The sequence below is a fragment of the Triplophysa rosa genome, linkage group LG5, assembly GCF_024868665.1.
Source record: "Triplophysa rosa linkage group LG5, Trosa_1v2, whole genome shotgun sequence".
Taxonomy (NCBI): domain Eukaryota; kingdom Metazoa; phylum Chordata; class Actinopteri; order Cypriniformes; family Nemacheilidae; genus Triplophysa; species Triplophysa rosa.
This window is the reverse complement of record NC_079894.1, coordinates 12801016-12828004: the sequence shown is the minus strand read 5'-3', so window position 1 is coordinate 12828004 and position 26989 is coordinate 12801016. Positions and strand designations below refer to the sequence as shown.

Below are 26989 nucleotides of genomic sequence, written 5' to 3'. Positions count from 1 at the left end.
TCTGGAAATGTAATTAAATTACTGATTACTGATTACTCCTTTTAAAAGTAATCAAGTTACTGGTCTGATTATTTTATTTCAAAAGTAATTAGTTACACTACTGGTTACATTACTCCCCCCCACCCCTCAAAAACACAAAATAACCTCTTTAGCCTTCTCAAGACTAAACTTTATTGGGAAGTGCCTAGTCTACTCTATCTCGTCTTTAATTATTTTAATACATTCTTTCTGCTTATTCCATACTAAAGCCTGTCATAAATAATAATAATTAAACCCTGTGACATTTTAACTTAAAAAAAATTCATATGTTAAGTAGTATTTCTAAACCTGCATACTCCATAATGTAAAAAGTCTCTCCTTAGTTTCTCATAACTAGTGCTTCTGCATATTTCTATGATCATTTCTTCGTCATTTAACAAATATAACAGCGTTAGAGCAGCAAAAAATAGTCTGACAAAACATAACATGTTGCTAATAGCAGCCTGGCACTCGACAGTAGAAGTTGATTCATTGCAGAAGTTTAACCGTGCTGTACTGCCGTTTCAGGTTGTTTTTCGCGGGAGAGAGGGTTTTGCTTACCTCCACATGACCGACAATGCACAACAATGTTCTTGCCTTGACAGAAATAAACTCAAAATAATGATTGTATTTCCAGCTACAGAACGCATACGTTTCTCTCTCCATGCTGAGTTTGTTTTCGCTGGTAGTACCAAAGATTGTCTTGTGATAGGGAGATGTATAGGTCTGTAATACTTACAATTGGAGCATAAAGGCTAACATCGATCACGAGATGCACCTCAGCCAATCGCGATAGCATTGGCCATTGGCCGTTACGAGTTTTTAGCTTAATGTGGCAGGCTTTCCATGGAGTGGCTTTGGTAGTACTCTCCGCGCAGGCGCGTTTCAGTTTGATGACATCGCGGGTGCGACAGGCAGGCATCCAGACTTTGAAAAAGCTATTTCGCTTTTTACAATTTAAATGATAAAACTATACAATGGCAACGATGTAACGCAGCTGTAACGTATAGTTACCTGGGCTTGGAACTATAATCTAATTACTATTTTAGGAATTATAACGCGTTAAATTACTCCGTTACCAAAAAAGTAATCAAACTACAGTAACGCGTTACTGCCCAACACTGTTCATTATGTAAGGTAACTTTAGTACAACACACAATTAGCCGGCTTCCCACTGTACACAAACAGCTTCCAGCAACATAACTTTGTGCCTCCAAACAAACCGAAAGCCATTAAGCCTGCCAGTGGGAAGTACAGTAAATGTCTAAGGAGGTTTATGCTCATACTGGCTTGGGCGGAATGGTTTAGAAATTTGTCATGTATGAACAACGGCACTACACTGCTTCTTCATCTCATTACCGTTCTCTGACTAGACCTCTGCTGCCTCCTGGTGAACTCTGTAGATCATTGACACATATTCAGATCATATAATGAGGTTAATTGGCTCCAACCCACATGCAGAGTAGGTCAGATCCTGCTGTCCTTCATTTTATCCCACAAATCTTTACAGTCTGTGTACTTGTCACCACCATCAACCTCCACGAACACTTCAAAAGAAATTCCACCCCCTGGTCTGGCTCTATAAATACTCAGAGAACCACCAGCGGGGCATTACGCCTGGTTAGCCCTGCCATCTGTCATGAAGAAGCAGAGAGAGCTCAGGCCAGGCAGACCATAGGTCCAGCTCACTAGAGGGCCACGTGACTTGACCTTGTCCCTCAGATTGGTTTTAGGCTGTTTTGGATGCATGGGCAAAATGACAGAGAGGATTTGTTTAGACCACCAGTGTAAACTACAGTAGATGTTAGCTTGACTTATTTTAATTTATGTCGTTACGTCTAGTTGCGACCAGTTGTCTTGTTTTACAAGTAAATCTTAGTTCAGTCAGGACCACTTTTGTCAAATAGCACTTTGTATTTAATAATAATGCATCTAGTTGGTGTTGGCGGTATGGTTCTGTTCTGGGCAAACTCCATGTGCCCATCCATACATTTATTCCCAGACAGAGCGGGGAGAGAACCAAGTCAAAAACCCCCACTGGGGTAACAGAACAGATCCAGCAATAATACAAATAAACAAATAACTAAAAAAAATACCAACTAGCGCTATAACAATCACAAGACAAATCAACTCAATCTACAGATAATGGATGAAATAGACTGTGGAGTTGGGGATGGAGGGGGGAGTTAAATTTAGCATGCTGCTAAGCAATAGATTGGTGGCAGAATGAACAGGGATTTAAATGAACCGCTATGATGTGTGTCGAAATTGGAAAACTAATGCAATGCTGCAATGCTGAAAGGGATAGTTCACCCACAAATAAATAATCATTTATTCAACTGTGTGTCGTTTTAAAACCTGTATGACTTTTTCTTCTGTAAAACACAACAGAAGATATTTTGAGAAATGTCTCACTGGTTTTGTGTCCATACAATAGAAGTCAATAGGGGCCAGTGTTGTTTGGTGTTCTTCAAAATATCTTCTTTTGTGTTCTGCAGAAGAAACAAAGTCATACAGATTAGGCAATTCGCAATCTCGCTCCTCAGGAGCAACTCTGACTCCACCCACTTATTACAATAAACATGCAAATGTCACAGCTTATTTTGGACTCTCTTGCTTAATTACTTCTTGCGCCCATGCTGAATAAGATCATAGCCACTGCAAATTTACCGATAAGTCAGGCATTAGAAGCAGGCAGAGCAAGAGGGGCCTAAAACGGCTTAATGAAGTGCCCTTGCCAAAGGGCCCCATCACACTCCGTTTATCTGCCTCCGACCTCATCGCTCACACTTCTGTTATCAGGAGTGTTTACACTCGTCTCACAGGCTGATTAATTAACCGCCACCTCTGCCCCGCCACACAAGTCACATTGGGAAGAGTTTTGCAGTGTGAAAGTGCATTCTAAGTCCTCCCTCCCTTTAAATATCAAATTGATGGATGCGGTCTGTCCTTTTGTTGACTCCATTTATTAACTCACCATCACTTCTTTACAAAGTATAATGCAAGCCGATCTTTCCTGATGACATCTAAAACGCAAGCATGCTGAAATAAAAGGTGCGGCATGTCAGCTTTGCCCCCCTCCGCGTGAAAGAGGGCCATCCCATGGAGCTATTTCAACATCCAAACAATCACAACTTTATGTCCCGACTGCTTGTCGGCTGGATCCAGATGCATAGAACGACAGGAGGTAGGATTAGAGCCAAAAGACTTTGATTACTGGAGTAGCGGAGGTAAAAGAAGCAACACTCAGTCGATAATTAAAGCAGAAACTGAGGAACAAAAACAGCAGGCTCTCAGTAATCTAAATAAGGCAGTGACTTGAAAACAGGGAATTCTCAAAACAGGGAAAAGGAAACACATACGCAGGCAAAAACATCTAAGACACAAGAGAAGTGGTTCTCCAACAATAATAACTAATTTACAATAACGATACATTATATACATCATTGGTCTTTTTGACATGGAAAAAAAACGCTGTGTAAACCTGATATTTAATTTAGTACTTTGCGCTCAATGGAAATGAAAAAGGAAACAAAATGTATGACTGCATTAATGGGACCTGAATTAAACAGGACCAAATGGATTGTAAGCCGGGACAGTGTGTACTTACTCTGTGGGAGTGGGTGAGTGTTGAATAAAACACGCAGCAGTGGAATGGAAAATCTGTTCATGCAATGCTCTGTGCCAGTACCCCAGACTCCCGGTTGAGAACCACTGCACTGAATCATAGAATAGAAAAATACTGACAGAGAGTTTACACAGAACACACAAGATTGACTCATAGCACAAGACAATCTGGAATGGAGTAACTGGAGCTACTTTAATACACTAATGAGTAAATAAGCAAACAAGAGACAGATGAAGATTAGGCTAGTGGAGGAAGCTGATTGGTGGATGTGGACAGGTGAGCTCCAGGAATCCCAAGGAAACCATATTCACATCTTAAAACATGTTTGTGGAAATACAAGCACACAGAAAACGAAAAAGAGTGGAGACAAAGGACACGCCTTTTATTTAGATATCAAACTGTCACAGAAGTTTTGAGTTTACTGTAGTTTGAAGTAGTATTTTTTTAGTATCCATGTATTGTGTACGTGTGTACAATGTATAACTTGTGTGATATTTAAGTGCTTTTTGCTTTAACTGTAGCAGTGGTAAACTTTGAGTACGCTAGTTTACAATGCTTTCAAATTTGTACTGCAACTATACTACAAGTGAACTTCTAGGCATACTGATTGCTTACCACATTTTCTAGTTTATTAATATACACTTTAAAATGTACTGTTAGTAAACAACAATTGTCTGAAAAAGTCTACAAGTATAGGCCAAATATACTGTAGTTACGTGCACTAAAAAGTACAAGTACTCTATAAAATAGACTGAAAGTATACAGTACTATTTTTAGTTTAAAGGAACAATATGGCGTTTTTAGGAGGATCTATTGACAGAAATACAATATAATATACAAAACTATTTCTTCAGAGGTGTGTAAAGACCTTACGTAATGAACTGTTATGTTTGTAATACCTTAGAATAAGCTGTTTATATCTACATACAGAGCGGCCCTACATACATTGAATTCGCCGCCATGTTTTGTACAGCAGCCCTAAACAGACAAACAAATCTACAACGCGCGTTTCCTCTTCCTCTCTGATGCAGCATAGTGATGAAACGGATCGCGGATGATCCGTGATCCGTACGGGTCGTACTCTACGGTTCGGAAAACACATGTGACCCGCGGATTAAATGTACGTTTATTCATCATAGAGTAAGAGAGTAAAACGCGCTCTCTCTACAGTTTCAGCTCCAACGCGCTCTCTCTCTCTCTCTCTCTCTCAAGTATCTGGACGAGTACAATATTAAAGCGGTTCCAGATAAACAGTGACGCTCAAAACTGCTCCGTTACACAGCTAATATTACAACAACAACATACCTTGGTGCTAACAAACAGATAAACCAATGATACTGATCCGAATCAAAGCAACCTCCTCGGGGGTGATTTTTAGACAATCTTTCTCTCCAACGTCTCTCTGCTGGAAAGTATCTCCATAGATATCTGTGAGTATCTCTGCTGAAAACTTTAGTACAGCGGGTCCTAACGCGTGCTGGAAAGTCTTTATAATATTAACACAGGTCCTATAGCTCCTGCCTGACTTTTGTCCTTCATGTTATACTTAAAATCCACAAACCTTTTATTTTATGTAATAAATAAGACATCGCTCTTTCTACAGTCTTTCTAATGCCCGCTTGCTCTTCCCTGCGTCAACATGAGAAGACACGCTGTCTCAGCCGACGACATCTTTTTGTAGTGTGGTGGCCACCGTCATGTTTGGACTGAGAGATTTGTGCAAATCTATAATACAATGCTAGTGGCCGCTGTAAATCAAAAACTGCGCCTTTAACAGGGCCTACTAATAGCACACTTCATTAAACTTTTTATGGAAAGGTGTGAAGGATAGTATTAACAAAGTGCAAAAGAACAAGCTTTTTTTTAGGTGATTGTGTTTTTCAAGGTGTTGAGGTGTCAAGCAAGGAGAGCTTTAAATAAACATTTGAGGTAAGCAACAAAACTGAAACATTTTTCATTCTGGTGTGACAGCAGCTGTTTTAAGACATTTTCTGTGATACAGAAGCACTGCTCACAGCCACCTCTGCTAAGAACTAAACATGTATGTCTTTATCATTGTTAACATTAAAATCTTTAGAAACATGGATTTCACTATATTATTTCACTCACTGTATACAGCACAGTAGCCAAGTCCACGGATAAATTAAGAGGTCCCAAGAAAGAAAAAGTCCCCTAAATCTTGTCCTATTCAATATTTCTGACTTACGTTCACTGAAGAAAAAGTTGTGCTAGTCTCAATGTCACTTTGAGAGCAGTTTGTAAATGCAACATTTTATCTGTATAGAAGATGTAAGGCGTTGAATATCAAACAGGTCTCACTAACAGCTATTTCCATACGCTGTTGCTTTTGAGAGCACTTTCAGGGCAAGTAAAGTGTTACCTGATGTCATGTTCCTCCAGCCACACTTTTTAATGGAATCGTTCCTGTGGCGAAAGATCACTCAGGACAAACTAGTGCAGACACAGAATAACATCTAAGAGCACTACAATTGAAGCTGAATAATCCAAACCTGAAAGTCCTTTGACACATATTCATCCATATCAAATTAAAAAACAAATAAAGAACAAGTTAAGATTCCTAAAGATAATTTAAGATGTGAATATTTGCTATACATTAAGGTAATTCGCTTAGACCTTAGCAAAGAATCAATAACTGTTGAGTAGTTTTAATTTCATTTAAAATGAAACAATTAATATACAATAAAATCTTAAAATAGAGATTAATATTAATGTAAATGAAATATAAAATAAATTGTTATATAATAACAAAACACAGGACGGAAGTTAACGTCAGGCCAGTGCATGCGTCCGATTAAACTGTTTATACAGCAGCAAAAAAAAATACAAGTTAAGAGACCAGCCCAAATTTGCCTTTAATCAGCAGTTCTGCATGTTTTCCATATATTCATTTTTAACTGTTCCTATAATACATGTAAAACATTGGTATTGTGTATTGAAGTCGTCTCTTATATTTTCCCCTCAACTCTAGGTCACAAACCATTTAATACTCTCACCTAAGCCCCATTGAATATGCAGGCTCCTGTCAACATTTTTGTGCATTTATGACACAACAATAGTTCATCAATTTGTCACTTCAGAACCCTGCTATTCCAGTGTAAAAAATCTTTTCTGAAATAAGAGTTTAAAATCCTTATATAACGACTTTTTCTTTATCTTTCTAATGTATCTTTTATCATTTGTCAAAGACTTTATCATTTAATTGCTACTGCAATTTCAAAAGGTCCTAAATTAATAAAAAGTACTAAAGGACAATACTGCCATCTGGTGTGTTATGAATGATACTGCACCATCATTGATTTATTACAGCCCTGCATTATGCAACGTGAGGAAATCAATCGCCCATAATCCCACTGGGTAGCTCATTAACTATCTCCCGGGTGGAAGCATATAATAGAAACGTCCTAATTCAAACTGAAGCACCACTGACTCGTTTTATCACCGCACATGATGTTCCGCTGCTAACCCACCCCACTGCCAGCCTTTCATCTTAACCACCTCACCTGAATCCCTGCCACAAAGAGAGAGCAAATGGAAAAGGAACAGAGAGGGTGAGCCTGCTAAAATAACTACTTTGGTGCACTGAGGCACAGAGAAAACAGATAGACAGAGAGCGAGGGACATGGAAAATCTTACAAATCTTGTCCTTGAAGATCATCTTTGATGGCTATCCATCCCCACGGAGGTGTTGGCAGAGGATGAGAGAGAACGCCTGATATTTTTCCTATGTTGTATTCTTTTGGAACTGTGCAGCCCGCTGGCCTCAGAAAAACAGACTCGACATACGTTCGAGATGTAACAGGCCAGTGCTAAATCTGAGCTTGTCATCTGCAAATTAGCATCTGAGGGAATTCAATTAGTAGTCACTTCCTAATATTTGTCACTTTTTTCTCCACTGGCTTGATTTTAAAGAAACTACAACAAACAGAAAAGATTGTCGTAAGAAATAAATATTTCCTTTTTGTTTCAGTGTAATAAAAATGAGTTTAGGGGTTGCATGAGAATGTCAGTGGTCAAATACAAATCACTTGGCTTGGAAGCATAAAGTCTTGTCTCTTTAGGGATCAATAACCACTACAAAGAGTATAGAAGGGTGTCATGCTCTGCTGCTTGTCTTGTGTACAATCAAATCTATGTACATTTTTAACAAGATGGCTACAACAATACAAAAAGCATATTTTTTCTTGGCGCAATGTCTCCCTCTGGTGGCTGAACTATATAGTACACAAATCTTCATATGTTCATGCTAGGGTACAATACAAGTACACAAACGGAAGTATCATGACGTGTATTTGAGGGAAAAAATATAGGGCGGGGCTTTATTTCACCCTTCCCTTTTTGATTGGTTTGTTGTAAGTTGGGCCTGGAGGGGAGGGCTAAAAATGCCTGGCCATTGGACAGTCAGTATAGTCCTACCTCTTTTTGGTTGCTGACGTCATGTGGTGAAGGGTTGTTGTTGAGAGGGGGAGAGGAGCTTAAATTTTTTGATTAAAGATTACAAGTGCAAATAAATTTTTACAAAAAGTAGTGTGCACGGAGAAATCATCAAATTGGTCTGCATGGCTGTCGTCCCAGAAGGAAGCCTCTTCTAAAGATGATGCTCAAGAAAGCCCGCAAACAGTTTGCGGAAGACAAGCAGACTAAGGACATGGATTACTGGAACAATGTCCTGTGGTCTGATGAGACCAAGATAAACTTATTTGGTTCAGATGGTGTCAAGCATGTGTGGTGGCAACGAGGTGAGGAGTACGAAGACAAGTGTGTCTTGCCTACAGTCAAGCATGGTGGTGGGAGTGTCATGGTCTGGGGCTGCATGAGTGCTGCCTGCACTGGGGAGCTACAGTTCATTGAGGGAACTATGAATGCCAACATGTACTGATACATACTGAAGCAGAGCATGATCCCCTCCCTTTGGAGACTGGGTCGCAGTGCAGTATTCCAACATGATAACGACCCCCAAAAGAAGCTGAGGGTGAAGGTCATGGACTGGCCAAGCATGTCTCCAGACCTAATCCCTATTGAGCATCTGTGGGGCATCCTCAAACGGAAGGTGGAGGAGCGCAAGGTCTCTAACATCCACCAGCTCTGTGATGTCATCAAGGAGGAGTGGAAGAAGACTCCAGTGGCAACCTTTGGGCCACTTTGGGCCCAATTTGGACATTTTCACTTAGGGGTGTACTCACTTTTGTTGCCAGTGGTTTAGACATTAATGGCTGTGTGTTGAGTTATTTTGAGGGGACAGCAAATTTGCACTGTTATACAAGCTGTACACGCACTACTTTACATTGTAGCAAAGTGTCATTTCTTCAGTGTTGTCACGTGAAAAGCTATAATAAAATATTTACAAAATTGTGAGGGGTGTACTGTATATAAACTCTATATAAAGTAGCAAAAATACCTGTATATGACAGATTGATTTTAAGAGATCAGATTATAAATGTTACAACCCTGCTGATAAAAACTAAAGAAACCCAAAAGAAACCTCAGAAATGAATGGTTTCCTTTAAAATACCATTGTGAACCATTAGCTTTTTGCATTAAAACCATTACAAAATTGTAGTGTTTTGGGCATTATTCCAAAGTTCAGAAATATATGAAAAGGCACGTTATTTACACGCCACTCCCTTCACGCACACTCTGAACTCATCGGGTAGAGAGAGAGATTTGATCTTATTCTGAAATTAAAAGACAAACATACTTATATGATGTACCTGTTTCTTAAGATGACGTAGAGGTAATTGCTGCTGCTCCCTGAGTGGACGTTTGCCTACTTTGTAATGGCACTGTGCAGGACAATGAGTCTGCGCGGCCGTTCAAGATTTAAACCTACTTCTTAAAACTACTTTTTATTTTTTTTATTTTATGCAGCTATCACTTTAATACAGATGAAAATAATCAGACAAAGCCTGTAACTGTGTTTATGGGGACTGGTGACAGAAAAGATGTTTAAAGCAACACTTTGTAGTTTTTTTTACCTTAAAGGGGGCATGCATCGGTGTTTCATCCATTGACTTATTTACAATGTTAAACACGCAGGTTTCTCATGCTTAACATGGTCAACTTGTCAAAAAACGAGTTGGACGTATGACGTAGTATTTCTGTGCTTGACACACTCCCCCAGCACTCCAACTTGTTTCGGAAAGTTTTTTTATAAGTCTGGATCCCTGTTTCGTAACAGGGATTCCATTCCTTTCATTGGGCAGTTCTCTTGGAAAAGCACGGCAAGGGGAAAGAAGTAGCTCGCCCACATGCCAACCGATGAGCGTGACCCGCTTACCATCCAGATTGGCTGCGCTGCATCAAGATTGGCTGCGCTGTGGGCCTGCAGCTGCAGCTCGTTACTCTTGTGATAGTGAAGTTTAGGTGTGTCTGTTTGTTCACGTCATTTCAGTGATGGATATTATTTAAACGGTGGATATAACGCTGGATTTGCAGATCGTTTGAAACTGATAGATGGAGCAGTCCCAGCGCTAAAAGATGCCGGACATGAACCGCATGCGGTAAGTGAAACAAAAGTCCTATTCGCACAGGATTAGTATTATCTGGGGACCTCTGGTCATTTGTAATAATCGCAGAGATTGTCTGTGATCTTAATCCCGTGCGAAAGGGCCATGTCTGTAATTTGTCGAGTAAAAATTCCCCCACAAATTACCTGCCATATTTTAACGAACACCGAGGTCCTGTGATAATATTAGTCCAGTGCGAATCGGCATCTCTGCGATTTGAAATTTTGAACAAGATTTGGCGGGATCGTATCTCATTTTTTCAAGGTTTCTGTGCACCTTTTCAGTCATCTTTTGCAAAAAAATGGAAGCTGCGTTGGAGTGTTTTCACAGTAATTTGGGTGCTGGGTTATGTCGCTACATACCAGACAACAATAATATTGGCAGAGAGAAAATATTCACTGCAAAAAAACATGACAGGATCAGAAGAGCGAAACAAAAAAGAAGGAATATATGGAGATGGATGACATGCATGGCAGCATGCAGTAAGGAACATTCTTCTGTTTACATACAACTACACCTACAACGACAAGACTTTCAAGTAGGGTTGTCAACGGTAACGCGTTAACGCATGCGATTAATTATTTCAAATTAACGCGTGAAAAATATTTAACGCAATTAACGCAGCGTCCGTTTGTTTTGACATCCTTTGTCTAGCGTTACATTATGTAATCACACTCTTATTCGCGCGATTTGAAACAGTTGCTTTGACATGTTCAATGAAGATAGATAGCTTCTAAACTGTGGGACGCCACAAAACGCAACGCGAGGTCCAGCCTGGTGTGTACAGTAACGGGCTAAAGGCTGCGTCGGTGAATCTCTGTCAGACAGCGCATCCGTGTTAAACTCTCTTTGGTGCCATGCTTAGAAAGAGGGAAGTGCCTTCACGTAATTTCCGGGAGATAAGTCAGTAAATTCGAGTAAAATCACAGAGTTCACTTATCCAGTGCGAATGCGCAACATGATCACAGACAATCTCTGCAATTATTACAAATGACCAGAGGTCCCCAGATAATACTAATCCCGTGCGAATAGGACTTAAGTCATATGTCTGTGTTTTGTTGGCAATTGGCGCGTAGGTGCATAATGTAAACAACACAAACTTATAGTGAATCAATAGTTATGCAGGGATAATGCGATGATGTAGGCTATTGTGTGCAGGTGATTTAATTCCTCCCCCCGCACACCCCCAGGAGATCGTATGTTTCTGGAAATAATCGTACAGCTGTATCTCTTTCATAAATGTGAGCAAACCTTACTCTCTTCGAAGATACGAAGTATGGAATACTACTCTATAGGTACTCAAGATTAATAAAATTTTAAGCTTTAAAATAATGTCTCTAAAATTATTTCAGTGGTAGAACAACTCTTAACTGGACGAATTCTACTTACTGTACGCTGCTATTCAAGCAGCTTATAGTGGCTACAACTGTGTTCGGGTCAGTACACGGTAGTTTTCCAAACTACGTTTCTGCATTCGCTGGTTTCATCAGTTTAGTCAACAAATTCACGTATATTGCGCTGCCCACGGGGAAACTTATACAGCGACATTATTTACGACACTGGTAACAGACAATTACGCTTATCAACCACATGGGGGAGCCGAGACCCAAAATTAAATAGTGTGGCTTTAAAAACAGTGCCTTTTTAACTGGACCTTTGGATCTTTTTAATAAAAGCACATCCAATGTTACTACACTGTCACTTCATATATACAAACATGCTAAATCTGTGAAGTCATTTCAGTCCAGTTCTTTCGTCCTGAGGGACTCTAAGAAAAGAGCTCCTCAACTTGAATCCTTTTGATTTCTCTGCATGTTGATAGTTGGCCGTTACCCATCAGCCTGCGGCCAGTCAGCGGTCCGGTGCCATTTCAACATTGTTCAGTGGCCAACCACAGTGACCATCCCTAGCCTTTTTGCCCGCTAGTCTTCGCTTTGGCTGACTATATTTAGTCGATTATGAATATGCAATAGTGCTGAGAGTAATGTGGCCAGACATGCCACTGTCCGGCCCAATAATGTCAAAGTCATTAGCAGCAGGAAACAGGATCCACATGCGGGGGGATAAGGCCTTCAAAAAAATGTGGCCTGTCCACTTGGTTTGCCTGTCTCATGTGGATGTCACACCGTAGAACAATGACTTCAGCCAACGATATGCACTTCTGACTGACCTACATAAAAAAACATCCACCACATTCATGGACATGCATTGTCGTCTAAGAAAATCACGAGAGAAATGCTATACATGTGTCTGGATGGATGCAGAGATTATGAATCTATATAACTGTCAATTTATAATGCAATTAAGATCTCATTTACCCTTTATCATTATGAGAACGGCTCTGTGTGTTCAGCATGATTTTAAGTATGTTAGCAAGGCTTCCACGACATATAAAAAATCATGGACAGCACATAACTGTCTTATTAACTGCAAACAATTTCTTTAAACTGATTTATCATTGTACTATTAACCACAGACCAAATTCTAAATCATAATCATCAGAGCGTGTTTAGGTCAGATTCCATTGCTATGAAAAAGATCCTTTTCATCGTCACTCTTTGTGTCTGTAAGAAAAGGGCAGCAGATGACGTGAGGGCCAGATGTCAATCCTTGTACCCCTGTGATGATTCCGACAGGGAATGACTGTATGAGACTGTGTTCCTCCCGCCTGCCACACCCCATCCTATCAACCATCTGGGATCCATCTGAGGAAATAAAGTGGTAACCAAGCAATATGTGGAGGTGTAAAAATGCATGTCCTATTAAATGATCCTATGATTTCTCTGAAAGATTAGTCTTTGTGCTCTCTAATTAACTCATATACAATGTAGCCTTTGGCTGTGGTTCATCTAATTGAATACTTTATCAGCAAAATCCTGAAAAGACATTTTGGCAACACTTTACAACCGTATTTGTATGAACTAATGTTAACAGACACAACGTTTTATTTAAAAAATGTATAGTAAATAATGAAGAACTATTGTTCATTGTTAGTTCGTGTTAGCTAATGCATTAACTTGTGTTAACAAATAACCTTACATTTACCAAAAACTTTACATCTTTAATTCTCTTTAACTATAATTATTTGTGCAAACGGGTCATTTTGCATTTGATCGCTTTTTGCATCTCCACTCAAATCTGGACAATTTAAACTCTACACGTATTTTTTTTAAATAATTTTTCCACGTATAATGTCAAATAAACTTTTCATATATTAAAATAAAAACGTAGAATTACAGAAAGGAGCACAAATATACAAGAAAAACATGGAAAATGTAATTAACAGGGAAAACTTTTTTTCTACGGTTTATTTCTGGCGCCCCAGCTGCCGGAAAATTTCAGTTTTCATAAAGTAACATTTTTTGTTACAGTTTATTCTTGAAAATACGGTGAAAACCCATAAAATTACAGAAAACGACTACAAATTTGCAAGAAAAACAGGAAAAACATATAATTTTACGGGGAAAACTGTTTATTTACGGTTTGTTTCCATTTTTACAGTGTACATTTTACCATTGGGTTTAAAATGAACCAGTGATCACAAAACACTCTGTCAACACATACCATTCATGTCCCAAATGTATTTTTTACAGGAGAAATTGTTAAAATGGTGTTTATGGTGAGTTGAATAAGTGTGTGTGTGTATAGATGTGTGCTTGTGACCCCACTGATGGGAGAATATGGGTGAGATGTTGATCAGGTCTGACAGGGTGTGATCATTACCGGGCCAGGCCAGCGAGATCTCAACCCTGCCGCTGTAATGAGATCAGCGGGAGTCATGGCCGCTGCCACGCTGCATGACCCTGCTCATGCGACAGCAGTGCGCTGAGATGGCTAATTTAACACCGGTCACCCATGAGCTCACCACCACACACTGAGCTACTGTGTGTGACCACAAGCATGTGGAAAGCACATTTGTGGGAAATTGACTGTATTTGTTTGACTAGCAAAACTTTGTTTTTTTCTCAAGGTCTTGGGGCAACCTAGCAAAAATAAGCAGGCAACACTTGTCCCAGCATCACACCCTGCATCTCTGTCGCCCAGTTTTGTGCAGGGAAGGACATGGACTCAATGTAATTTAAAGTTGGCTGGGAGCCGCTCAATATTTGACTGGCACCAAAGCTTAGTGTGTGGAGCTCAGATAATTCAGCAGGTTTCACAAAGAAAGCCTTTGCGGGTGTCAGGAAAGGGATTTCTCACCCCTCCTGTGAGTGACTGATATGCAGAGCCTGTGTGTCTGGACCGGACAGCATATCTCTGGGATTTGTCCTGTCCTTTCAAACCTGAGGAGATCAGTTGTGAGATGGAATGCCAAATGACACAGAGGCAACCGGGGAGACTCCGACAGCGGCGAACAGATAAAGAGAATTAAACTGAACCGTCCACAGATGTTCCTCTGCCCATTGCCCTTTTTAATTTCCCATACACAACACTGGATTTACTGTCAGTGACATTGAGTGTGGTCTCCTCCTGGTATATGGATGCAGGAAAACAAAAGCAATATACACAGCATTTTTAAATTTTTTGCTATTATTGTTATAATACATGAAATTATACCAATATACAGCAATTAATGAACTCGACATGTAAAAGAGAGAGTAGTCTGACATTCTTGTTCTATTGGGAAAATGTTTGCTTTTATACACCAGTTCCACATCAAACATAATGTCTTTGAACAATATAAAAAATAAAACAGAATTTTGGACATTTTAATTTCATCTTTAAAACCATAAAAATTGTCTGAAATAACATTGCATTGAAATCTGCTAATTTAATGTTGTACTTTTTATATATAATATACAGTAGTATTACATATAATATGGTACATAATATAGAATTTTGTTCTAATCACAAAATTAGGATTTTAATCTTTATCAACGTTAACATCCCGTGTCAGCAGATCTGGTGTTTTTCTACAACAATATTCTCCCCTCTGAAACTAAAATAAGACTTGACATCATAAAGAACGATTTCACATTGCATTTCTGTTAACGTTCGCATCCCTCTTACGTGTTGACAAGCAGCATCGCAGAGAGGGATGTGGATGAGCACGATTCAGGACGTTTAGTCGCTGTGAATGACATGTGGGCTTGTTTGGGCTTTGAAGGTGGGAGACTGGGTCAATATGGGCCTGTGGAGGTGGGAGACATGTTGAAACCTCTTTCCCCGTCACATTTCCCGGCCCCCTCATTGAAGACGGTGAGAAATGGCTGCCAGAATATGTATATACATAAAATCAAATGGCCAGTTCTCCTGAGGCCAAGTACCCCAAAGCTGTTCTATGACCAGAAGCAGAGACCCTGACAGACATGTGAAGTCGAGGTCTGCCGTTAACGTCTGAACTTGGCCTACTTTTATTGTCGGCATGAGGGAATGGCAGAACTCAACTTGTGAAAAAAAATATGATGACATTTGCTGAACACTGGGCGAGGATTTTATTTTATTTTTTTACATTATAGCTCAGGTTTTACTGCCTATTTCAGGACTATATTTCTAATCAAATGCTGCTAAAACATTGTCAAAATTATTAAACAACCGTTTCAGCTTTAGTGTCCCCATAGCACAAGTAGTTTTGGGGTAATGGTGATAACTGCCATGCATAAAAACACTTCTCATGTCCTAAAGTTAATAATAAAATATGCTTTTTCTCAAATTAAAATAAATACATAAATAAAGATATGAGGTTCACATATGAAATTTACCTGTATTGTTTGAGATTACTATTATTAAATTTAGTCATAAATTTGTTGTTTCTACTTTCTGCACAGATTTTAAAATGCAAATTTCTAGAAGTGCATTACAGTATTTTTTCTTTTTCAAATTATACTTTTTACTTCATTGTTAAAAGATATCAACCCATTCTCTGCTTTTTACCTTAGTTATATTGGCAAAGCAATAAAATGTGAAGAATAAATACATCAGCATTTCCTCAAAACACTGCAGTATTTTATTGTAAGCAAAACACGTGCAACAAAGTAAAATGTGATCATTTGTTGAGGGTTGAACCTAAAATCTCAGGCTAGGAAATTATTATTAGACCAGCAGTCTGCAAAACTATGGAAATTGATTGAACTAATCCCAAATGAGCCTTCTTATCCCGTTTCCCTATTTCTTTTACTTGATCACTGGTAAATTGGCCCCTAAGCATGAATTGGACAAGAGGAAAATAGCCAAACCCTGTAAAGCCTTTATAAAAAATTATTAACAAAACAGAGAATCTCACACAATACATACTGATGTGTATCAATACTGTTCAGTGAGGAATACAACATTTATTGATGATAATCATGGCAATTTTGAGACAAAGTTTGTGGGAATTGTGGGGGAAACCCAAACACAATTGTCTGGGCTTCAATGCTTCATATGGTACATAATTGTGTAGTCTAATAATGCATTTATAGCAGGTGCGGTCGAGTCTATTTCACAAAATATATACATTTTCACAATGGCAACCATCAGCAAAAGTTCTTTTGAGTCATAAATGTCATTCAAATAACAGATGACATATGTTTGTATTTTCAAATGGACTAACATGATTATCAAATCCAAAAAACGAAAGTAATAATGAGAGCTAAAGGAAAAACAAGAAAAATATATAAAAACGAAAAAATTCAAAGCCATTATTGAAGGCAATGAAATACTTGTCACATCTTTCAGTTTCTTATATACATGAGCTACTTGCAGTTTTTACATTTTTGGTTTTGATAGTGAATAATGAACATTCCAAAATGCTTTCCCCCAAAAATCCATTAAACAGATGTAACTTCTTTTTTGGAAACTGATAAAAAATGTTTTTGTAAAACACTTGATAGAGAGCACAAATTAAAGAGCCATGATATGATATTAGACACTAATATCATAATAATGATACAAATACATCAGAGCAGAAACGGTTCACTGGCCTCAATTCAGGTCATCTTTTGGAACGTGTTCAGAAGCCGACAAGCTGGATTTCTGTGTTCGGGGGCAAAGGGTCCACTAAAGAGTTAAACAGTTACCTGCTTCAACACAGCTAAGAGTGACTGTCGAAATGTCCAAATCGTATTAACTTAATGACTTCCCCATTTAAATGGACTCTGATTCAATGTACTGCAAAACAAACTTCATTAGCCGGAGCCCTGACAGACAGGAATATATTTTCAACAAAAATTAGTTAACTATTGGATTTTTCAACAGTGTTTTTTCAATTATACAGAATAGCAACATCAATCATGATTTTTTTCAATCGAAACACAAATTGATGAGAAACACTTGTATAAGGGTTAGGTCAGATCCCAACGTATACAATCATATTTGAAGCTCAGTATTTTTAAACAACTCTTGTGTCTTTTACATTGTTTAAACAGTATAAAAGATTTTGGTTAAGAGCAACACTCGGCTGTAATGTTTAACACCCAGCGATCTTGCTTGTTTCTAAAACTGTACACTCACAGTTGGATCTCATACATGAAAGTATAGGCTCAATAATATGTTATCAGTTATTTTGTCAGGTAAAAGTCAATGGGAACAATCAACAAAAAGGGAGCTTAAAACTAATTCAACAAATTCAGAACAACATACAGAGTTAGTGCTTGTTTTTTTATAACTTAGGGTAGTACAGGGCACCTGTCTGTATAAATCACAAGAAACAAAGAAAATATATAGCTGTCAAATTCCTTTACTTAAGGGAGTAGGAGACTAAAAAAGCATTTGAAAGCAATCTGAAGTGAGAGCGGGGAGGAAATGTCATTATAGACTATAATGACTTGATGCTTCCGCCATTTCCGAAATGAGTTATATTTTCATTGACTCAAAAACAAACAGCGTGAGGAAATGAGTGGGAATGAAATCTACGATGACAGAGTTGTGTTTAGACTGCACTCTAAGCTGAAAGCAAAAGTGTTTTCTTTAGCTAGGGTACAGGTACAGGTAAGAGACATCCAAACATTCAATTTAATGTTGGGTTTTCTATAAAAATTGTTTATATCAGGGTGAACATTGTCAAAGGAATTCCTTTATCGATACAGCTGACATGAAATCTAAACGTCTTTAAAAACAAGTCATAACATAAACTGTTCACTTTTACTAGCGATAACCGAACAAAAGAGGCAATTACTGTATGATTGAACATACCGATAATGAGAGCTTCTTCTCAAGCGCTATACATGACCAAGTGGCATCTGTTATCAATAACATTTTTTAGAAAACAAAAATTTCTTTCGCATTTCATCCTTTTTTCATTTTTTCTTTTGCTGAGAGGTAGAATGAAGCATTTCAATTGAAACACAATGACTGGTGGTTCCATCATTATCAATCGCCTCGAAAGAATGAAACGGTCACTGGTTAGTTAGTCATCCGGAGTCATCCGGTGACACCTAAAATACACTGTGAAAACTGTACAAACACATCTTTTTTTATTTTATTTTTTGTTTCTTTTTAAATTCATAATTGTTTCGAAAATCTTGTATCCCAAATGTTCCATGGTGCTAAGGAGGTGTTGTAGATGACCGTGTATGTGGGATATTAACCGCGGTCTGCGGAGAGTAGCAGATCTTTATTGAGAGCAGTCTGAAGATCTAGCGTATTTGTGAGGATGGATGGATGTTGGTGATCAGTTGGAGGTGTCAGAATGGACACTCCCGGGTCCTTCCGTGGGTGAGGTCACTGAAGAGGGTGTTGGGGCGTCCTGCCAGCCGCCGTTTGCCTTTAAAAAAAGACAAACAAAATGTTAAACCACAAGGCATGTGAATTATTCAGTGCAACGCTTTAAAATGTTTCATCTGCAGTACATTCCAAAGCATCAAGCATTGATGTGAAATCCAAATGAGACACAATAACAAATTCACTTACAATAAACACTATTTTGCGAGAAACGAGTCACGAAGTGATAAAAGGACCGGTTTTATGCTGCATATTACGAGTCGTACCGAGTCATTTCCAGGACATGATTTTCATAGACAGGTGATGGAGGAATCAATTACTGCAAATTATCGCATTGGCTAAAGGAATGAAAGTATAATGGGCACCTAAAATGGAGGCCATTTCATGTCAGGGAGACAGGTTGCCTAAAGAGCATTTGGGGCATTAATAGCAATTTCCATGCCATCAGAAAAAGGACTAGAAATGGGCTTTGGCAGCCTCTTATTTTCCCAGCCTGTTATTTTAGATAGAGGCAGTCTGTAATCAAAAAAGAAAGAGCACAGCGAGGAGGGGAAAAAAACTTTTCAAATCTTCAGCTTTGGTGACACCCTATGTCTATTCCAAAGGCATAATTACAGCGCATGGGCTCGAAAGGAAAAGGAAAGCTCCCCCACATAAATGCTTTATGTCTCAGGCCGTCATTATCCACAACTGGGAAAAAGAGGAATAACTTATCTGGGTGGAGATGGAAAAACATCATGTTATTTACAGTAAGACCAGTGAATTTGTTGGAAAATTGAGACGCGTTCTCTAGCTACATTATCACTATGTAAATGTTCAGGTGCTTCTGTATTTTATGTACGGTCATAAGAGACAGGGAATGAATTTATACATTTGTTTCTTTTTACCAGCGGCCACAAAAATATGTTGGAAAGCTTTAATTTAATCTTTTTAATTGAATACAGTGGGGTCCAAAAGACTTTGGATACTGCATTTTTCTAATTTAATTGAGTTTTTATTGCAAATTATATTATCTGTATAACAATTTGAGCTTAAAGTTAAACTCAAATTTAATTGATTAATTTCTCTGTAATTGGTATGTCCTCCTTTTGCTAATGACAGCATGCACTCGAGCTGGCACGGACCCCAAAAGTCTGTGCAAAATCTGATGATTCATATTATCCCAGCGTGATTTGACAAGGTTCCAAAAAAGAGCTTATTTGAATTGCTGATTTGATTGATGTCCTACTGCAGAACCCTTAATATATGATTTTACATCAAAAATGTTTCTTTGTTAAAAGTAAAACCTTCTTTAGTTGCATATTTGAGTTAAATCTTGAAAACCAGAGTTAAACTTTTTTACCCTACGAATTCCCTTTATATTCATTTAAAACCAGATCTGACATGTTAAAAAGGCATTCATTTCAAAACGTTTTCAAACAGTTTAATTTTCAAAATTCTTTTTTTGCAAACAAAGGCCTTAAAAATTCTCATTACCGTAACCATTTAAAACTGTCAATCTCATAGAATGTTTTGCTAAAAACAAGCTAAGCTATGATGCCTAAGCAAGTTTTTATTAATCATACATAATAAGACATTACTTAATTATATTTTAATAGAATATTATACATATAACATTTCTTTAAATGTGGAAAACTACCTGTATCGGTAATGAGAAGGAAAAAAGTTGTGTACACAGCATGACAAGAGAATATTACAATTTTATATAAAGTAACATTTAAAAGGTACTAGTAGATGTGTTTCTTCAGATAAAATCAAACTTAATGTAAATATCTTTGTGTGTGTTTAAACCGTCTTTAAAAAACGTTACGGATAATGAGAATATCAGTCCTGGACACTTCTTTCTTCCATTATTTCTTCATTATTTCTGACAGCAAAGATTTTATTTAGCATAAATGCAAGTCGTCCTGACAAAAACACCCACACATCAGACAGAAGCGGCACAGAAAAGACTTCTAAGGGTCCAGATTTGCTTCAGAGCGCCTGTTTGGAGAGGCCGTGTTTGTGTGTTTGTCTTTTTTCCCCTCCTCACACTTTGCTGGCTTCCTGTCAGTGCCGTTAAGGTGGCAGATGTGTGATATGACCAATGCGCTTGGATTGCTGTCCCAAATCTCTACTCAACCCTCCCTTGAGACTGTCTGATCAATTTCCTCTGCTGGCGACACGGCTTGTCGCTGTGGATTTTACATGCTGGCCTCTGCCGCTTGTGCTCTCATTTCTCCTCTCTCTCTCAAACACTCCTCCCCCAGAGAACTGATGCTCCTCGGGTTAACACTCAAAGCTGTGGTGGAGGATATCATGTATGTGAAACAGAATGTGACACTAGCACCTGTGTCCGGCCTTGTTTAGTGTCGTTCGTGACTTAAGATGTTATGGTAATGCTAACAATGTTTGTTGTTGAAATTTATGGTTTCCTTGGTGACAGTTGCCAAGGTGCCTGTTGCCCCTGGCACCACTGATCACTAATGTACAGTGGCTTGCAAAAGTATTCATCCCCCTTCATTTTATTCACATTTTGTTATGCTGCTGCCTTATCTTAAACTACTTTAAATGATTATTTTTTTACATTAATCTACACTCCATGCACAATAATGACAAAACAAAAAACTGATTTTTGACAGCTTTGCAAATTTATTAAAAATAAAAAACAAAAATAAGTACATTGCATAAGTATTCACACCCTCAACTCAGAAAATGGTTATAGCGCCTTTATAGACTCAAATCTTTTTGGGTATGATGTGAAAAGCTTTACACATCTGCATTTGGCAATTTTCTGTCATTCTTCTCCTCAGATCCTCTCAAACTCTGTCAGGTTGGATGGAGATCATCAGTAGACAGACATTTTCAGGTTTCTACAGAGATGTTCAGTTGGGTTCAAGCACTAGCTGGGCCACTCAAGGACATAGACAGAGTTGTCCATAAGCCACTCTTGCATTGTTTTAGTTGTGTGCTTAGGATCATTGTCATGTTGGAGAATGAACCTTCTGCCCTGTCTGAGGTTCTGAATGTTCTGGGCTAGGTTTTCATGATCATTATCTCCGTATTTTGTGTACAGTCCCTGAAGCTGAAAAACACCCCCACATCATGATGCTGTTTCCACTACACTTTACTGTTAAGACGGTATTGTACAGGTGTTGAGCAGTTCTTTGTTTTTCTCCAGACATGATGCATGAATCTGAGATTCATCAGACCAGAACATCTTGTTTCTGACAGTTTGAAAGATTCGTTGAAGTACGTTTTTGCATATTTCAAGTTTCCATGTGTCTTCACTGAGCAAAGGCTTGAGTCTGGCCACTAAGCCATAAAGCCCAGATTGGTGGAGTGTTGCAGTGATGTTTGTCCTTCTGTAAGTTTCTCCCGTCTCCATATATGATCATGGAGCTCAACCAGAGTGATCATCAGCTTCTTGGTCACCGCTCTAACCAAGACCCTTCTCCATCGATGGCTCAGTTTGGACAGGAGGTCAGCTCAAGTAAGAGATCTGGTGGTTCCAAACCTCTTTCATTGAGGATAAATGGAGGCTACATGCTTCTGTGAACCTTCAATACAGCAGATTGTTTTCAGAAGTCTTCCCCAGATCTGTGCCTTGATACAATCCTGTCTCAAAGCTCTACTGGCAGTTCTTTTGACCTCATGTCCTGGTTTTTACTTTGATATGCATTTTCAGCTGTTGCACCCTTTATAGAGAGGTATGTGCCGCTCCAAATCATACTTATTCAATTGAATTTGGCACAGGTTAACTCCACTCGAAGTGTATAAACATCAACAAGCAAAACTAATGCTTCTGAGCAAAATTTCAAGTGTCCCAGAAAAGGGTGTGAATACTTATGCAATGTACTTATTTTTTATTTTTAATAAATTTGCAAAGCTGTCAAAAATCAGTTTTTTGTTTTGTCATTATTGTGCATGGAGTGTAGATTAATGTAAAAAAATAATCATTTAAAGTAGTTTAAGATAAGGCAGCAGCATAACAAAATGTGAATAAAATGAAGGGGGATGAATACTTTTGCAAGCCACTGTACCGCTGAGCTTCGGGAGGGCTGTATATTCAAATTATACACAATATGAGTGAATTCATATCAGGGTAATGAAATATATTACATTATAGTTATTTTCACGGAACATTCAAATCAAAAATGTTACCCTTAAAGTTGTACGAAATTTTTGATAATCCAAAAATGATAGATTTAACGTGGAGGTTCAGACTCACATTGATGCCCTGTGGACTGTATATCTGACTGGCAGCCAGGCTTTCACTGTATCCGCCTGTCTGACTGATAACATGGCGAAGAGTATCCACCTGCAAACACAAACAAAAGACAGGGTCAGACCATACCAATGCAAACAAAGACATTTGTGCTGAGAAAAGGTCACCCTGATATCAAAAAGGTATTGGCATCTGAAAAGGTCATCAAAGCTGTGTGAAATGTTTGTGTTGTAGATATCAGACAAAAGACACAATTTGTTCATGAACTGATATGTACAGAGTCAAATGGGTGCGAATGCAGCCGCGGCTTGTCTGTATGGGCAGGTGGGGCAGCGCCCCTCCAAAATATATCATCCACAGAAATATAGAACTGTATATAAACTGAATCTAGCAAGATTGTTAACTCATAAATGTGTGCTGAATTATTCAACAAATATTTTCGAGGCTTCTTTAGTGGTAAAATAAGACGAATATACGTGGAAATTTAGCGCTTGGCTTCCGCAGATGGGTTAGCAATGTAATGAACCGTAAATAGGGCAGAAACACCCTCCCGAGCTCAATAGCGCCCCATGCTTTTCCAATGTAAATCTGTGGCGAGAAATGGAAGTGCAGCCTGATCTGATAGACAGCTATGTGGTTTTTAAGTTACGTGAATGTAGTTCCAGACAAAGCTATATCAATCCGCGTTAGTAAAGTGTATAGCTGTGTCTCGTTTCGCCAGGCTGCATCCTTGTGTCCTCCAGAGGTATCATCCTCTAAAGGATGCGATATACGGAGGATTCTCAATTTAGAATTAAAAGAGACGTCCTTCGTAGGACATACTGGCAGAAAAGGAAACAGGAAGTACCATGTTGCTATGACAACACGTTGCACACCTGTCAAATTAATTCAAATGATTTCTACATGATTTAAGAGGTAAAAAGTTGGTTAATTTCTACCCTAAACAATGCCAAAAGAGTTAAACAAATATTAAAAAAATTGCCTTACTGTTTTAAAACGTTTAAAAATCACTAAACACTCGTAAACCTATTTACTACATATGCCTGCTAAGATTACATTTTTTTACAAATTGTAAACTGTTAACATTTAAACACCACATATTTTATTGAATGTGCAGTTGTTGCCGTTTATTCAAATAACAGACGTTGGCCGACGCAAAGAATTGTGGGTTATCGCTATAGCAACGAAGGATACAGCTCATGTGTCCTCCGAATTCTCATGAAAGTAGGTCGCATTAGAAGGGTGCATACGGAGTGTCCTACCTGCTTTTATGAAACGAGACAGCCTCGATGACGTAGCAGGCTTCAAATGAGACCCCCGGAGGACGCAGCCTTCCGAAACGAGACACAGCTTATGTCAGTCTGCACAAGTGCAGGAGTTCGGCAAATTAATCAGATCAACACAGCGAGTGATTCAAATCTTCTTGAAGATAATAATAAATCAAGTTTCTCCCTTAAGGAAATTAACCATGGTTTTATAAAAGTGCATTAACCCTGTTTTTGGCAGACTGATTGCCATTCATACACAGTTTGACTACACAGTTTGACATGTTTAAACTATGCTTTCTGTAGCACAATGCAGTAATCTTAAATTTGCTAACATGAAGCAGCGACCAAATGCTTAAATAAAAGAATTGCCATCACATGAAAAACTTGTAAAGACGTTAGGCCTGTATAGTAAATATACAGAAGGTCTACATTCTAGAAAGCGAAATCATTGCAAAAGAATAAACAATTAAAGATAATTACAAAATATTACAAAACCAAAAATTTAATATTAAATGTTTTTGTAAATACCTGTAAATGGCTCATTTGTTTTATTAACCCGGTCCCCAATGCAGTCAGTTAATTGTTAAGAGAACGTTTTTTCCAGAATTTTTAAAAATGCGTTTTTATAAAATATAAAATAAAAAAACATTGTTATGTGTATTTTAAGTTTTCATTCAACATGTGATTTTCAAGCCAGCCAATCAACATTCGAGCTTTCCCTTCAGGCTGAATTGCGCAAAGACACTAGACCTCTGACAAAAGCGTTCTCAGTCATTTGAATGTTAAACTTAGACTTCAAGCAGTTAATTTCATATACCCTACCATATAATGCAGAATCTGCCCCACCTAAATTTATAGCCATGAGCCGCTACTGTGCGATTGTAAAGATTTTGTGAATCAAATGTAAAAACAAACAATGATTCAAGGGATTGAAGGAATTCTAGAGAACAATTTAGTGTCCCCCGTGTGCTTTTTTTGCAAAATTGTATAAATTTCTTTGTTCTATTGAACACAAAAAAAAGATATTTTGAAGAATGTATGAAAGCAAACAGTTCTGGGGCACTTTTGACTACCATTGTAATTTTTCCTACTATGGCAGTCAATGGTGGCCAAGAACTGTTTGGTTACAAGTATTCTTGCAAATATCTTTCTCCGTGTTCATCAGAACAAAGACATTTATTTGGAACAACTCGAGGTTGAGTATATGATAACAGAATTGTCCCCTTTATACGGTCTACTTAGTTTTAATATAAAAGATTGTTTATTTTTTATTGCGAGACAATAATAGCAAAAACCAAACAGATCAGGGGTTATAACGCAAATTTGGTTAACAATGTTTTAAAAGTTATACATCTCATGTATTATTTATTATGACTTTCTAAAGTCAAGCACCTTTTTAACTGACCATCTATTAAAAAACAAAGAAAACAGACTTCACTTTGCAGATTTTTAATCTTTATTTTTTTAACCTCTGTTACTGTAAAGTGCCCGGCAACTAAATTAAACGTAAAACTAAATTATCAAACAGAACCCAACACTATAATCCAGTTTAAACAGATACACCAACTCAGCACTATCAAAACACACTAAACAACCTTGTGTAAAAGAAAATCTCGCTCATGTAATTCTTACACCACATGAACTCATTTGAGAAAATTTCCTCAGGGATTACAGCATTGAATATTCATGAAGCACCCCAAACCTTTGGAGGAGTTCATTCGTATGGGAGAAAAACATCATAAACGTCAGAAGGGAATAAACCAAAGTGCCCGGCGTGCCGGCAAGGTCAGGCAGCCGCGGTGGCGACTGTAACAGTATGACAGAAAAGCAAAACCCACTGATAAGCGCTGTATTGTTTCCAAGACTGTCTTTGATGGTCTATTCATTTGGAAGTTGACAATGGCCACAGAGCAGCGTACAAGCGCTTGAGGGAACCTGTGACCTCGGTGCCTTCTCAAGGTCGAAAGGCCCATCACGAACAGAATGAGGGTCGGACACTGAGATGAGCAGGCTGAAGATGAGAGATGGACTTTGTTGTGACAAGGATGAAGGTATGATACATATAAAAACGAAGACTATTTGATCGGTTATCACAGAGCGCGCCTTTGAAACATTCAATGTTTCATTCTATGTATAGCCTTTGGGAAGATATTAGCCACGACACCAAACATTACAAATTATATTATTTTCTACATAACTCCGCATGTGTTTGCTTCTCAAAAAGCAACAAAAGCACCCCACAAAAAGACAGCGGCACAATTCACAGGGTGCTTTCTTGAATTTCAATAAATACAACAAAAGAATTTGAGTAATAATGAAGCAAGGCCCGCTGGGTAAACCCAGACTTCATTTTATGAAATCAGAACTGCCATTATGACAGCACAATGTGTGATTGGATTCAATTGAATACATTAGTTACGGTCATCTGCCTTCTATTCTAGCAGCTCTCCCTACCTGTGACTGAACGTTGGCCCCCACTTGGGCCCCCTGGTATGAGTCCCCATTCAGAGACTGCACACTCATGAACAAGTCCCCGGAGTTCATGTTAAAAGAGCCAGCAGAACCTGAGAGTAAAATAAAATGAGAGAGAGAGAGAGAGAGAGAGAGAGAGAGAGAGAGAGAGAGAGAGAGAGAGAGAGAGAGAGAGAGAGAGAGAGAGAGAGAGAGAGAGAGAGAGAGAGAGAGAGAGAGAGAGAGAGAGAGA

The 26989-nt window shown here is 38.4% G+C and overlaps 1 protein-coding gene across 2 annotated transcripts in view; it reads right to left on the bottom strand.

Annotated features, from left to right (window-relative positions):
- Positions 1–16103: 16103 nt before the first annotated feature.
- Positions 16104–26989, bottom strand: part of pbx1a (pre-B-cell leukemia homeobox 1a) — a 73062-nt gene continuing 62176 nt past the window's right edge. Inside the window, exons 7-9 of one of the 2 annotated variants that reach the window (XM_057334521.1) lie at positions 26740–26849; positions 23021–23110; positions 16104–18853 (exon numbers count right to left, since the gene is read on the bottom strand). In XM_057334521.1, the coding sequence (XP_057190504.1) occupies positions 18761–18853; positions 23021–23110; positions 26740–26849 (293 nt within the window). In that variant the 3' untranslated portion in view covers positions 16104–18760. The remainder of the gene's footprint in view (positions 18854–23020; positions 23111–26739; positions 26850–26989) is intronic. The other variant, XM_057334522.1, reaches the window with a different exon arrangement.